General features: G+C 35.3%; 1 protein-coding gene across 1 annotated transcript; it reads right to left on the bottom strand.

Moving 5' to 3' along the window:
• Nucleotides 1-1,539: 1,539 nt before the first annotated feature.
• Nucleotides 1,540-15,948, bottom strand: LOC130960872 (sterol 3-beta-glucosyltransferase UGT80A2). The gene is made up of 14 exons (XM_057886371.1): nucleotides 15,527-15,948; nucleotides 10,303-10,484; nucleotides 7,996-8,232; nucleotides 7,370-7,481; nucleotides 6,838-7,008; nucleotides 5,751-5,814; nucleotides 5,263-5,320; nucleotides 4,990-5,167; nucleotides 4,526-4,656; nucleotides 3,838-3,940; nucleotides 3,686-3,762; nucleotides 3,333-3,380; nucleotides 2,904-3,053; nucleotides 1,540-1,959 (listed from the first exon to the last, which is right to left on the bottom strand). Exons 1-14 carry the CDS (start codon nucleotides 15,741-15,743, stop codon nucleotides 1,792-1,794), a joined length of 1,896 nt encoding a protein of 631 aa, XP_057742354.1. The 5' UTR covers nucleotides 15,744-15,948; the 3' UTR covers nucleotides 1,540-1,791.
• Nucleotides 15,949-16,255: the final 307 nt, after the last annotated feature.

The raw sequence follows: 16,255 nt of genomic DNA, 5'->3' as shown, positions 1-16,255 counted from the left end.
TAATTAAAAAATATTAGTAATAATATCTTTCAGATTTCTTTAATATTGTTACTTACTTTGTAGATATTAAAAATTATTAATATTTAAATTAGACTGAATTTTTATTTATACTAGACAAAATAATAAATAATTTTTTTAAAAAAATTAAATTATACATAATAACTTATTATTATTAAAAAAAGTTGGGGGGGCCGAGGCCGCCACTCGCCCCCCCCCCCCCCCCCCCCCTTGTGTCCGTCCCTGGGCTTCGTTGATGGGATTTTATGGAAACCCAAAGTCTGTAAGGCAACTGAAAGGTTTTCCTCTAATGCAGGCGACATCATTTTTTACGCCATAGATGTGGACAGTTTGGCCCCTATCCATTTCAATTGTCCAACTAAGCACATAACAAACACCTCATTAAGCTAACGTGCCAAGTGAGTGTGCTAAAATATCAGGTCATCCTTGATGGAGACAAAGTTGTGTCACGAAAATAAGAGAGAAGGACCTAAGTGAATCGTTTTTATTTTGAGGGATCGCGTTGTCATTTTAGGAAAGAGAAGTTACAAAAATAAAATTGTATATAATAAATTCCAAGAATGCGATAAAAATACAATGTACTGAACACACTTGGAGTTTTCAATTTGCAAAGACAAAATAGCTTCAACATTTTAAGGATGGGTCACTCTAATGCTACAATAGGGCTAAGCCCACTAATTCTCTTTTTTTTTTTAATTATTAAACTATTAAATATTTAAAAAATATATAATTTCATAAAGATTTCAATAAACTTATCATTTCTAAAGACATAAAAAATTATAATTTTAAATATCTAATAAATATAATCATTAACTAAATTTTTAAAAATAAAATAATAAAAATTAACATTGTCAAAAATAAAACAAATAGTGTCTGAAATTTATAATTAAACATGGTCTAAATCTCTAATCAATCAAATATAATCTAAATTATAACTTACAATAAAATGAACAAATATTCTAAATATAAGTATAAAAGTAACATTTCAAATTCAATTAGTATCTTAAACTAAAGCCAATTCAATTAGTATCTTAAACTAAAGCCCACCAGGCAAACTTGCTTCACACCGCCAAAATTCATGGATTAAATGGCGTGGGTTACACAAACTATTTTATTATAGTGGTCTCAAATTTCTAACCTGCCCATATATTTTGGCTAAGTTATGCAAGCCGACCCTACAAATTTCAGCCGGTTTGCCACCCTAGCTATGTATAACTTTGAAGAGACCAAATAGCTAGTTTAGATATTAATACCTATTAACACTCATAAGTCACAAGTATATCTAACGAAATTACTTGTTAAGTTGCTTATATATCTATACAGGTCCCTACGTAGTACACTCGGTAAATAAAAGAATAACAAAGCGTCTTCCACTTTTCCTTATATTAGTATATCTCCTGAAATAGTTTAGACATTACAAAGTATATTCCACCTGTTTTCCTTAACATAAATTGACTTGCTTATAAATTCCACAAACATTTCCGTGAATCATCTGAAAATGACTTATTAGATTTGTGATCATACAAATAAATTTTCCCGGATTTATATCAATTAAAACGCACGGAAAATTTACACTTTTGTGAAATAGACACTCATTAATTTAACATATTGAAGCCGATGTTGAATACTTGAATTAGTATGAACTATGAACACTGAAGAGAAGCATGCAGGCGAAAATGCAGGTAAGGGTTTACATATCATAGATGCAGGTAAATAAATGTAATTTACAATATACATGAACCGGTGGTTAGGGTTTGACGTACTTGCATTGAATCAGGAACAACCAAAACATCGACTTATGGAGAAAAAACTTGATGGCAGAGGCTCTGAATCAGGCTCTGACTTTTTCTTAGGAAGCTGTTTAAAAAATGCTTTGACAGCTCCTGTCACGCCATCCTCATTTTCCATGGCCTTAGCGAGTTCAACTGCACGATCCTTCACCTGCCATTACATTAGGAGATTATATTATTGTTTATGATCTTCTAGAATGCGTCAAACAAAACTATAGACGAATACAACCACTACTAGATTGAGATGCACAGCTTATACAGTTATCAACAGTTAGATCTGAGGATGAGGAAGAAAACAAGGAAAAAGCATATGAAAGAAAGAATAGCCTCAACCTCAGACAGAACACCTTAAAAATTTTCCAGAAGTATTGATGCAATACCTAGCAACTTCAAATCAACAGGTCCCTTGAAACAATTTTAGATCCTTGAATAGTATTAAACCATGCAAGCCTGATAACTCTTTCCCTTTATTAGTGACAATCTTAAAACAATTCTCTTCGTATAGCACTGATAGGGAAACTTTAGGGAGCAGACAGCTGGATGTGCCTACTGGTCCAATACACTCTCATTTGGTTTTCCATAATTTGATACCCGAGGTTGTGATCATAATGGCTCTAACATGGAAAATGGGTTTGATGGAGTTGGATGAGTGAGGAACCACAGCCACCTTTAAATACAATTGAGAAACCTCTCTAATCCTAGTGTTACCAATTGATCTTTAGGTCAATAGCATTTGAAGTTGCCACCAAACTCGGGGATGTAGGTTCAATCTCAACCAGTAAAGTATATTGTTAATTATAAATTTAAGACCAAAAACACATTGTTCAACAGTCAGTTAATCCCTTTCAAACATGTTGCTAAGGTGTAAAAATGAGTCAAGTTTGCATAAGATAACTGTTGTGTATAATCTCATAATCTTAGCTTTGAGTGCATAATCAACACATTCAACAAGATGCAACAATAATTTGCAGTGTTGCAAACAACATTGCCCATGCATACTGAAATCTAGCCAGATTGCTAACTTCCAAAGAAGCAGGGACTGAAAACCTAGCTTTTGCATGACAGCAAAATATATGTTGGGCAACGTAGTGTTACCTTGGGATCTAGCATAAACTTTATTGCATCAACCAACTTGGGAAGTGTAAACTCATCAACTGGGATAGGTGGAGGACCAACTCCTCTAGCATGTACTCTGTCGCCCCAAAATGGTTGATCCCCGAAAAATGGAACAATGGTTGTTGGACACTGAAACATACCAATTATTAAACACCAAATAGTACGTATTCAAAAAGTTGTTTTATAAAGGAAGAAATATTATTTATAAAAAGTTATTGATATTACATGGATGTTGGAAGGATAAAGATTTAGATATCCTCAGTGTAAGAAAGAAAAGAGCAAAGCTCTGCAATCTCTCTACATATCAGAGAGATATCCCTCTACATAGATTTTGAAACTTGTACCATGTAATTATTATGATTCAAATATTATTTATAATGAAAATTTAAAAAGCTGTAGATTCCTTACAGCAGCTTTCAGCCCAGCAGCTGTTGTTCCTGCACCTCCATGATGCACCTGAAAACAATAATATTAGAATTTTGTAATTCAAACATGAAGAATAAAAGTAGGTAATGATTCTGTACTTGAATATGAATAGAAACCAAAGGTATATAAACCTACAACACTGCATTATGATACTAGACAAAAATATAATTCACTAGGGACATGGCTATCTGAGTCACATGCCCAACGTGCTTACAAGGCCAACACTTCAACGTATTGGAGAATTTCCAAAACAAATTGACCATTATATTATTTTTCAACGTCATTATTATTTTAAAAAATTGCTGAGCTAAGAGTATCGAACTAGATTATCTCACCACAGCCTTGCAGCGTAAGAACAGCCAGTCGTGAGGGATATTATCCAATAAGTATATGGATTCCTTTGCTTCTGCCACTGGGAAGGTACATATTTAATTTAAAAAAAAAAAAGTTATTACAATAGAAAACCAAAAATATGCAATATTCTTACAATCTCCAAGACCTCCCCATCCTTTATTGATGATACCCCTTTGTCCAGTCTTCTCAAGTGCTTCAACAATTATTTCTGTCATCCTTTTTGGTTCTTGAACAGGCTGGAATATGAAAACGTGAAAAAGAACAAGCTTCAATTTATGACTACCCAGATAACAAAAATCTGATTGCTTGTTTCCATTATTAATTATGACGTGAATCGTCTATTACCATCCAGTATATGCAACACATGACATGTTAGCAAAAGCTGCATAATCAACATACTTTCCAGGAATCAAATACAAGAAATTTGAAAGTCAGTAAATGAAAAAGTTCAAACAATTCACTTAATGACATAGTTCCCCAAGAACATAGTAAACAAGCCACAGAGTTTTAAGTTAAAGTTTTACGACGCTTCATGTCAATAGAACATGGCAAACAAAAACAGAGTGAAAATATTCAGCATCTTGCAAGACATAACTCAAAATCTAGCAATAAAAAAATATTAATTGATGGATAGTTCATATAAGATATTAAAGACATTCATATGCCTGTCTTAGAGTTTAAACATACCAAAGAGAGTCACAATATGGTATTAGAGACTATATGAGCCAGTCAGCAAACAACCTACGATTCAATCTTTGTTATCAAGTTCTTCAACATGTCAAATTTCAAAGCACAAGGTCGATGAAAATAAACACACTCACCAGGCTACCAAAGCCAATGTAGATAGGCTGGTCACCATCTTCAAGCCATTTTACAAGGGCCTCAGGAGGTTCAAAGTTTGATGCAAGATCAAGGAAACAAAACCCTACTACATCAATTTTTGGTCCCCAATCTGCAAAACAAAACACAAGATTGAATGTTGAAACCAAGAATCAAGTAACAGAAAATCTCGTAGGTGGTTATTTTACAAAGATCACTTCCAATTACCAATTAATAAAATTACTACCAGCTAAGAGAGAGTTTAGAAGCCTTATTCTATAAAAGGAAATGCGGAAGCTTTCTCCAAAATTGGTTCAGATACTTATCTTCATTGTACAAAACAATTTAATGTTGATTTCGTTGGTGTCCGGGACAAATGCATAATGATGAGTATTGATAACAAGTGAACTGCATGTCACAACGACTACAAATACAAAATATAAAGATTGGGATCTAAACCAACAACCTTTGGGTTTAGGAACAAGGTGAGGACTCCATATGTATGCATGAGGAACATCACTATCAGAGCCTTGCGACCCACTTAAATATGTGACTGGTCGCAGCTTCAACTTCTTCTTCCTAAGATCATTAATCATATCTCGTATTCCCAGCCAAATCAATGAGTCCACTATTTGATATGAAAGCTGAAGAGTTATAAACAATCAATATTTAGTTAGACATAAACGCAATAAATAAAATTCACAGTGATAACAAGAACCAGCTTATTAATAAACTCAACTCTGTAACCAGCTTGTTGCTTTACACGGGACAAAGGATGAGGAAATTCACTAGTTGGCCTGGAGAAAAAGACAGTACATAAAATGCAGATTTCAATTCCAGGAAAAACTAAGATTAACAGAACCAACTGTAAAATAACCAAATGGAATCATAATACATGAGGATGAGAAAGGGATAAGAGTAAATACAAATTTTAATCACCAAAAGATACTGTGACATCACCTTGGTCCTCAGAAAAATTGACATTAGTATTTCAATTATAAAAGGTGAAAAATTTTGGTTTCATAATAATAACAACTAATGGCATCAGGCACTTTGTGCCTAGTGTTAGTTGTTTACCAATAGTGAATTCAGTTATTATGGGGAAAAACTGCATAAGGTTATATTAGTCCATTACAAATGTGACCAAGGTGGTTAATTGCTCAAAAGTTTTATATAGGGGTAAAGAATAATAAACAGTATGATTACATTACAGAGATGAAAACTTACGTCCATGGCATTGTGAAAAAAATGTGAACTGGAATTTTCAGTGCCTCTGCCACATGTGTGTGCCCTAAAGATGCATATTACAATGGCATTAACAAAATTTAACAAAAGAAAAACATCAAACAGCAGGACATACTCATCTCATAATAAAGGAAGAAAGAAATCGGATTAAAATACCGAGATAAGTAAAAGAACTGTGGTGGTACAGAAATCAGTAATCCAAATTTTAGATAGGTGGAAGAAAAAATATATGAGATTTAACACATTCCTGCCATCATCTATTAGAACTTAGGAGGAGGCCAAAAAATTTTTTAAATCTCTAATATACCCTCTTAGCAAGGCTCCTTGGGCTTGAAGCATGGCAAAAAGGTGGCTTTACTTTGAGCCAAATGGGGCAGCTAGCATCAAATTCAAAATAGGTTACCAACAAAGGCTCTGATATTATACTATCAACTGAAGGCATAATGGTTTCATAACACTAACAATAATGTCTTTTATTGTAACCCACCCACCCATGCTTTATCATAAACATTATCCATCATACGCAAGAGAATTAAATACATAATAATGCATTATGGTCATACATTATTTTAACAACTACTCTTTGGACAAGATATGCAAGGATCAGCAAATTGTTGAGAAAGCAAGAAGCTTCAATCCACTACACAATGCGTTATTGTCATGATAAAATGGGCAAAATGATCTACTTAGTCTTTTATTATCAAAAGATCAGGTATGCAAGCATGACATAATTGTTAGTTTACTATTTATTTTAAGGATTAAAATATCATATTAAATCAAGCTAACCATGCTCTTATTTTATAATAATGTGCATGTATAAGCAAAATAGTAATCCGATTTCATAAACAGATGGAATATGAGTAAATTAGGGCTGAAAATGAAGGAACCACTGTTTTGAAAATGACTCAGTCGTAGCACATAACTTTAGATATGGAAAGTTAGCATTTTTATGAAAATGATAAAGACAATCATAATTGATAAAGTAAAAACATTGACTCAAACTAAATTTTCATGCACAAATTTTCAACCAGGCACATCCTCTACACTTGAATGACAAAGGAAGTTATACCATATGCTGGGGGATTGGCAATGATTGCATCTGCTTTAAAGGGGACACCAGAGTCAATATCAGGATCTTTACAAGCTGGAAGTAGAGAGTTAATAATTTCTTTCATCTGATTTCGCTGCACAGGAATCTCAGAAGGTCCTGATGGGAGAAAGCCCTTGTTTTTAACCATATCTGCCCCAGAAATTATATAAAATTATTAACGTAAAATGATAAGAGAATCACAACTAGAAAGACAACAATTACAAAATCTCATGATCCAAAGTTGGTACTTTAGTTATAACATTAATAAATCCAGTAATGTCATATTTTAAGGATGATGTTACAGGAACAGCTCATTTTTTAGATTGGAATTAAACTGGATAATAACTAGCCATCAAGGCAATGACGGGGAGCAACATGGAGTTTACAGGTAATTCTTTTTTGGTAACTTGGCTAAGAGAAACAGAATGAAAGATACAAAAAATTTAGCAAAATTGCATATAAAGCCAGTCAGATAATAGAAGAAATTTATACACGGGTCGATAGCACTTACAACCAGCAAGGACTTTTGGATCACCCCCTAATGGATAAAACTCCAAGCCAGCCGTCAAAACAAACTCCTTGAAATTTGAATGGGTTGCTAATCTAACACGATGGCCATAGTCCTGCACATAAATGTGTAAAAAGAATTTTCTCAAACTTTGCTTCAATAATACTTTAAACACAAAGTACAACATTATAAGAATTCCAGATAAAATGTTCTTACTCATATGAAAACAATCAGAATCATGTATTATTTAATGATTTTTTTGGGTATAAGTTAGAACATTTCCACTTGTAAGAACATGCCTGAAAGAAAGTCATGGGAATTGGAGAGTTTGTAATACCCCCTTTCTATTAATTTGTTTGATGTTCTTTTGAGAATTTTCTTATCAGGGAACAAGGACACACACACATAACCAATGGAAAATCGGGGAAAACAGAAAATGTCTCTAAAGGCAGAAGCATAAAGCATTACATATTTTGATAAATGACTACACATCTCTTTGTGCTCTACCAATTACATGTGTATGTTTTGGATAGAACAGTTTTATTATGAACATATGATATGAAAAAGCATCATATACAATTTAAAGCATTGAAAGAGAAAAAGGGAGATATAAGAAAATATCCCAAAACCTGCAAGCGTTTTCCTATTGCAACAAATGGCTGCACGTCTCCTCGTGTACCAACAATAAGCATCACTATATTCAATGGTGGGATATACTGAAGATCTGTTGCATCAAGGGAATCATCAACAACATCTTGTACATGTCTGGATTGTGTATCAAGAGCTTCAGGTTCAACATCTACTGGAACATCAAATTCTACAGTTCCATCGTCTTTTACGGTGGCTATTCTGTTCAACAATTTAAGCTGCACAGTTGTAAAAATCAACTGAAGTTCCAGCCATATAAGATTTTAAATAAATAAATAAAGAGGACAACAGTAATGAGAGAAAAGGAGGAGGGGGATGATAAATAAACAAGGCATCTACAAATGGGGTCAAGAGCACTTTCTAACCCTATTCACTGCGGTAACATGTATGTGGTTGGTGAACCCTACCTCCAAATGTTACATGTTGGCCTTGTTCTGTTCCAGACAACAGGGGGCGAAAAATAAATTAAACAAAAAAGGAAGGAAAAAAAAAAAACTCACCTCAGTAGACCCTCATGAAAGATTATTCCTTGTTTCTCCTAAGACATCTTAATAAAATTTATGCTAACAAAATATTCCATATAGAGAGCAAATTTAAATTATAGGACCACATAATAATAATAATAATAATAATAATAATAATAATAATAATAATGATGAAAAAAAAGAAAACAGGAGCACATGATTTTCCAAAGATACAACTTTTTCTTTTTCCATCTTTTAAACTTTTTAATGCCTTGATCGATAAGTAAGATCACCTGATAATTACCTAAGAGCACAGCCAGGCAAAACAAAGAGCCCAGTTAATACTTAATAGCAGAGAGTAACGTGGAACAAAAGTAAGGGAAGGAATCTACAGTATCCCCATGAGGAATGAATGGTATTATTGAACTTTCAAATACAAAAATCTTATAGATCACTAATCTCATCATACTGGATACAAAGGATCACAAGTAGTCCATAATCCAAAACTTACTGAACTTTTCTAATACTAGGCGAAATTTCATGAAGATATGTTAGAATTAGTTTTTGATTGCGGATGGCAGCTCATGGCGGTGAGCCAAAAATCCGCCATAAAATAATTGCGGATGGCGTTGCGGAAAATGGCGGAAATGGCGGATTACCTAAAAATTGCATATATATGTACAAAAAAACATGCAAAAAATTGCAAATATAATAAACTATAAAATCTAATCTATACAATCATTTTTCTAGTCATAAGACATCCAATTAATGCAGCAAATATAATAGAAAATTCAACAAATAAACATAAGACAGAGAACATAAAAACTGAAAACTTAAAAGAAAGACCAAAGCCATTGCTCATCATGTCTTTAAACTAAAGAATGATGAAATAAACCATCTAAATTCTAGCTCTCATCAACTTGGTTCCCCCTTTGGAGCTGCAGGTTGTTTCCTTTTTCGACTTTGTCGTCTTCTCCTAGTATTTGCCATAGGCTCATTTCCCCCCATTGCTTCAATTCTACTGGAACGCACAGCAGCTTTAGGATGAGCAGGAGCAGTGCCAGCAGCATGACCAGCAGAGGCAGAGGCAGAAGCAGGGACAGGGGTAGGGGTATTAGAATCAGGGGCTGGTCTGGAAGTTGACATAGTGAACTAAACTGAACGGGAAAAAATTGGAGGAAGAGAGGTTTATGAGGGAAGAGAAGGAGACGTTGAGCTGAACGAACAACGAAGAAGAAAAAGGGAATGTATGTAACTACGAACCAGAAAGAGAGGAAACTGTGGTGATGAGCGGCGGCAACCACCAGCGGCGACGGGTGGCGACCACCAGCGACGATGGGCGGCGACGGGAAGCGGCGAAGAACGGCGCCAACGGCAGGCACAGAGAAGAGAGAATAGAGACGGAGAGCCGTTTTTGACGTGAATAAGAGAGGAATAGAAGTTTTTGAATAACAGAGGCTAATTAGTGTTACAGGTATCACTTAGGGATTCCTAAATTACCCAATTACCCTCTATTTTTTTCAAAAAATCCGAAAAACCCCGCCATTTCCGCCATGGCGCCACCGCAATTGCGGCCGCCTTTTCACCCGCCGTGAAAACCACGTTGCGGTAGCCTCTGTATGGCAGTGAGGCCAAGTTCCGCCATGCCATACCGCCATGGCGCCGCCATAATCGATATTTTAAAACATTTTAGTTTACCCATTTATATTAAAATATTTATTGACTTCAGGGGACTAGTGCCACCCCATAAATAAGCTGCTCCTGTAATAATTAGCAAAAGGAAAAGGAAAGAATGGGATAGAATCATAGATCAAAATAGTATACCTTCTCCTGTACAGGCACTTTGTTATCAAAAATTTGAGCTGCATCTTCTGGCCTTAGATGTCTCTGCCTCTCTGTTTTTGACCTCTCCAACTTGAACTTACTTGAACTTGACTCTGATTTATCTTCATGTGATATGTGTATTGGCAGTGTAGTCACTTTAGACAGTCCCTTGCCAGCAACGCCTGAATAAGGGGTAGAAAACAAGATATCTTAAAGCTCATAAATGATTGAGCAATAAAATTGAGCATATTAAGGCATGCAATAGAATTATTAGAGAAAAGAGATTTAGTATATAAAAAATGCTTAGAGATCTTTAATTGTCTGGGATTTGTTTGTTATGCCACTATTTGGAAACCACGTAAATGTTGGAGCACATTCTCTCACCTTCAATGAAAGATTTCTAAGATATGAAAGTTTGTTGGAAGGCATTAGGCATCTGGACTATATTTGGAGTAAACAATATCGTCATTTGAAGTAATTTAAGTTATTCATTGATAGTGCTTCTTTTTCTATGTTCTGTACAGAGGATAATTCTGCCTTCTCAAACTTTATTGCAAATATAGTCAATGCCCAGACTGAAATAAAAGATCATGGTTGTGTTAACAACTGTAGAATCTTTATGACATGGATGAAAGAGAGAATAGTGTTAATGCTAGGTTGGAAGCATTGCACTGTATAGCTTACATTGATGCCCAGGTGCACTGCAATTTATTTTGGATAAAGAAGAATTGCATTGAGATGGCAAGAAGGATAATACATCGAAATAGAGGATAAGAGATCCTCCATACAAGAACAAAAATAAGCAAAAGAATAGCTACCTATGGAGCTTAACTTTCCAATCTCTCAACATTTCTAAGAGGGAAACACCTTTAGAAACTGATGCACTTTACACAAATAAGGCCAATCACTTAATTCTATCCCATTAAGCTTGCTTTTCTGAAAATTAGTGCAGTGAAAAAGCACCAAGGGTTCCTACATTTCGTAAATGAATGCAATTACAAAAGTTGGTTCAAAAGGATAGGTTGTGCATTGAGCCTTGAAATATGGGCACACTCACCTAAATAATGGAAGTAGTTGACTTAACACGAGGAATATTTTTTGTGTCAACAAGGAACTAAGTGGGAAGGGTAGAGAAGGCTAAGGAATACATCATCTCAGAATTTAAGCTTTGGTACACACGTAAAGCAAAGACTAGAAACTGGGTGGAGGTATAACTGTTGAAGAACATTGAAAGAATGATGTGGTTGAAGTTAAAAGACTAGCACACAGGATCATAGCACTAAAGTCTGTAGAAGAAGGGGAGACTTTTCAGGTTATTAGGGCCTATTCACCCCAAGTAGGATTGAAGAACATAAAATAATATTTTTGAAGGATTTAGAAGGTTTAGCAAGGCATAACATTAGGAAAAAGGATTTTCTTCGGAGGAAACATAAATGGGCATGTGGAGAGGGAAGCTAACAGCGGATTCTTGGGGGATATGGTCTAGAAGTCAACACAAAGGGTGAACCATATTAGATCTCTCTTTAGCATTTGTTTTCTTTTTTTTTCCTAGCCAACATCTGTTTTATGAAATAGGAAAAACACCTTGTAAGATTTAATGGTAGGCTGACGAGCTTTGGAAGCACATGCTTTTCACACAAGTAAAATTTAGAGTTGAAAATTAGAGAATACATCAGACTACAGGTCACTAGATTTAAGTCTTGATTCCATTAGCTAAAATGATGGAGTGATGAAGGGAGATGCAAATCAATAAGCAAACAGGCTTAAATGTTTCACAGGTGAAGATGCTACAGTGAATTATTAGACACATTAGACACAATAGAATTGGAGTAACACCTATTATAGAGTATGGCAAAATCTTGTCTCAGTTGGTTCATACACATATATGGGGAAGAGCCATAAACCCCAACAAGAACAGTAGATCAAATGGAAGGTAGTCCCATGGCCAGAGGTAGGGAGAGATCTAGAAAATAATAAGTGAAACTATTAAAGCAGATTTAGATGTTAATGATTTAAGGTAATTATGCAAATATGATTAGTAATAGAATACTATGGTGTGTTTTCTGTCAGGCTTCCTGTACTTTTCATATTTGTTCGTACATAGAGGATTCTTAGGGTGCAAACAAACAATAGTTTGTAAATATGTGTGTCAATGCCTCATCGACCCCTTTTTGAATAGGGCAATGATAGTTACACGCCTAGGAAGATGTCCAGTTTGTACGCCTATTAAATCTAAGTATGGAAACTAGAGAAGTAAAGTGTATAGGGACAACATTTGAATAAATGGTGATAGATTGAGTGTTTAAAGTTTAAAAGTTGTATATCTATCCAAGTGTACAAATATAATTTCCTTTTGAATGTAGGGAAATAAATTACCATTTCTTATCATAAAAGATTTAAGTGCCAACAATTCTAACCACTAAGGATATAAACTAACTCAATACACATAAAAGATTGGGTTAATTCGACAAAATCACCCATAACGGTCCAACAAACTACCCATTTTTAGTTCTGTCAAAGTAACTCCATCTTTTATGGGTATCGAGTTGGTTTATATATTCCAAAGTTAGAATTATCAGGGTTCAAATCTTTCAAGGTCGGAAATGATAGAAGAGAAAAGGGGAAAGGAAAATTTTAGGTGGACCTTGTCAAAATATTTTCTTCTTTCGTGTGGGGAGAAAATACCTCTACTTATGCTACATAGTAGGGTCCCAAGCCTGTTTGAAAGAGGATTGTATTAGGCCTTTTGTCAGAAAACATAAAACTTTGTGAACTTTTCATGACGTGGATCAAATACAATATTGCACTAAGGTTAGGTCGTTACTCGGAAGCGACGTTGTATGGCTCGAGTAAAATGTCAAATAAACAAGGGCCAGCCACATTGGTGCCAGCATGTAGTGCAAATGAGCAAGGGTTCCTACATCTTCATGAACGGACGAGGGTAAATAAGCTATTTTACAAAGATAAAGGTAAGCCGCTCTTTAGTTCATGGAATATAGGCACACTTATAGAAAAATCCGTAGAGGTGGTGGATACCATGATAAGAGGAAAGATTAATATTGTGTGCTTGCAAGAAAAAAAGTGAGTGGGAGCAAAGGCCAAGGAGTTGGACACCTCAGGTTTTAAGTTTTGGTATACATAAAAGGTGAAGAATAGAAATGGAGTAGGCATTGTTGTTAATAAGCAATGGAAGGAGGACATGGTAGATGTTAAAAGGTGGGTGACCGAATCATCACTTTAAAATTGGTTGTGGATGGGGAGGCCTCACATGTGGTTAATGCTAGTGCATCATAAGTCAGTTTGGAAGAACACCACAAGACACGGTTTTGAGAAGATCTGGAAGGTTGTATGATGCATGCCTTTCCCCCATAACATAGTCCTTATGGAAATCACAGGAAGATTTGAATGAGAAGTTGTATTTGTGGAGATAAGCTTTGGAAGTACATGGCTGTAAATAAGTTGCATCAAGACAGAGTAAATGGAATGAACGTTTAGCAATGAAAGGAGAAAGACTAACACAGAAGATAAAAAATTGGAGAAAATGTTATACCGCAACTAAAGATATTTAAGTATCTTATTTGTATTATTAAGGACAATGGAGAAATAGAAGATGGCGTAAACCATAAGATTCAAGCATGTTGGTGAAAATGGAGGTGTGTTTTGGATTTTATAAGCGATAAATAAGTACCTTTAAAACTAAAGGTAAACTTTATCACATTGGCATTAGAACAGCCATGTTGTATGTGGCATAGTGTTGGGCAGCAAAAGGTGAACATGAACATAGTCCAACATGGCCGAAATAAGGATGTTTCAATGGATGAAGTGGTCAAGCGAAATCTTTGTGTGAACTATCTCAATGTAGACATAATACATAATAAGATGCAATGACGTTGTTTGATCTATGTAACCGGCCCCACCTTGTGAGATAAGGCTTTATTTTTGTAGTGATGTGGGGAGAAAATGCATATATTTATAATCACAATTCTATCCTTGTATTTTATTTTTCTTCCATATATATAGATACCTTACAATTACATTTTGCTTTACTCACTATTCTACTCAACCAAATTAAAAAAAAAAAAAATCATATTCATCTCCCTCTATTTTCTTTCTTTTCATTTTCTCTCCTCAGCCAAAGAAACTAGTCCTGGGTTGAGTAGGATAGAAACCTATACAACAATTATTTTTTACTTTCTTTCTTGGCACCAAGGGCAGGTTGATAACATTGGAGATGCAAGCACCTCAGAAGGAAGGTTGAATTATATGGCCTGATGAAGGGTTGCAGCTTCCATATCATTAAATCAATCATTGCACCCTCAAAGGTAAAAGCTACAAGAGAACCATCCTAGGGATTTTCATTATGATGATTTATGTACTAACAGTAGTGACCAGGTCTAGAAAACTATAAGTTGAAGGGTACCATAAGATCAACAAACCCTGTCGGAAAATAACCACAAATATGAATATAGCTTAAGAAACTCAAAAATGCTTGGCTTAGGTTGGCAGTTGGCACTAAGTGAAGCTTTCTCTTTTTTATTTTATTTATTTATTTATTTATTTTTTGGGCAGCCCCGGAGGGGGGAGGGGGGAGGGGGACAACATCAGTGAAGATTACACGCACCCCCATTGTAAATGTCATTAAGTCACTCATTAATCCACTTCTTGCTTTTTCTAGCTCAGGTCATAGTCAAAAGATGAGTAAGTCAATAACTTGCCACTACAAAAGAATCATTTTATGCAATGAATACAAACTTACATTCACGCCATTGAGAATAGCATAATTTTGATTATCCATCCCATTACACTAAACTAAACCCTCTAAAAAATGGGCCAAATCATGTCAAAATCATCGCATCTACTAATTGCATAACTTACACGCTATGTACGCAACTTTTATGTGTTCAAATTTACACTACTAGCGAAACTCGAATTTCCATGGATTCATTGTCTCGTTCTCATATTTTCAGACAACAAAATCAAAATTAAAGTAAACAGTTTAAGCGCACAGGCAACAATAAATCTTGTGATTACTACTTTAGTAAAATTTAAATTCCACAACTCAACTTTCGCATTTTTCAGATTTGTTATTTCAAAATTTTTGTTCAGTATTCAACTTCTCTTAATTTCGATTAAGGATTACTAAACGTGCAAGAAAAGCAAGAACAGAAGAAGAAAATTCGACCAATCAATCAAGTGATCTCAATAGAGAGAGAACAGTACAAACCTGAAGCTGAAGAACTGCTACTGCTAGCGTTACCGTTACCATTGGAAGAACCTCCATTAGTAACATTTCCACGGTCTTCAACTTCCTTGCTGGCGCTTCCGCTGCCGTTGCCGTTGCCGTTTCCGTTTTCCGCGCCAATTTCGTGGTCCATTCTGACGGAGAGATCGCTCGAGCTGGACGAACTAGAAGACGAGCGCCGCCGGCGATTCTCCGCCATTGCCGCCGCCGAATCCGACGAGATGTTCCACCGGCGGTGAGCTAGATCAGCCGCACAGTTTCAAGAGAGAGAAAGAAGTTGAAATTCAACTGAAATTGAAATTCAATTGAAATTGAAGAGAATTGAATAGAGAGAGAAAGAGAGAGAGGAATAGGGAGTGAGGGCGAAAACAGAAGATGTCGAAATGCGATGCAATATATTAAAAAAGCGACAGTGGGGTTTATTGTATGAAACGGAAAAATGCTACAATAAATATCAGATCACCCCATATGCATCGAAAAAAAGAAAAACAAAATGAGTTGCACCGTTCGATTTAACCGGGCTTGGTTTGGTTTGACGCGGGATGGGACACGTGGACAAGTGGACACGGAACGAGTTGTATGTGTGTTATCGTCGTGCCATGGAAAATGGAATGGCAGTAGAACCAATTACGAAATATCAGGACCACACGATTTTTTTCAGAAGTAATAACATCTAAATTTATTATTATTATTATTTAATATTTAATAAAA

The sequence above is a fragment of the Arachis stenosperma genome, chromosome 2 (assembly GCF_014773155.1).
Source record: "Arachis stenosperma cultivar V10309 chromosome 2, arast.V10309.gnm1.PFL2, whole genome shotgun sequence".
Taxonomy (NCBI): domain Eukaryota; kingdom Viridiplantae; phylum Streptophyta; class Magnoliopsida; order Fabales; family Fabaceae; genus Arachis; species Arachis stenosperma.
Note: the sequence above shows the minus strand (reverse complement) of the source record. Positions and strands in the feature narration are given on the sequence as shown.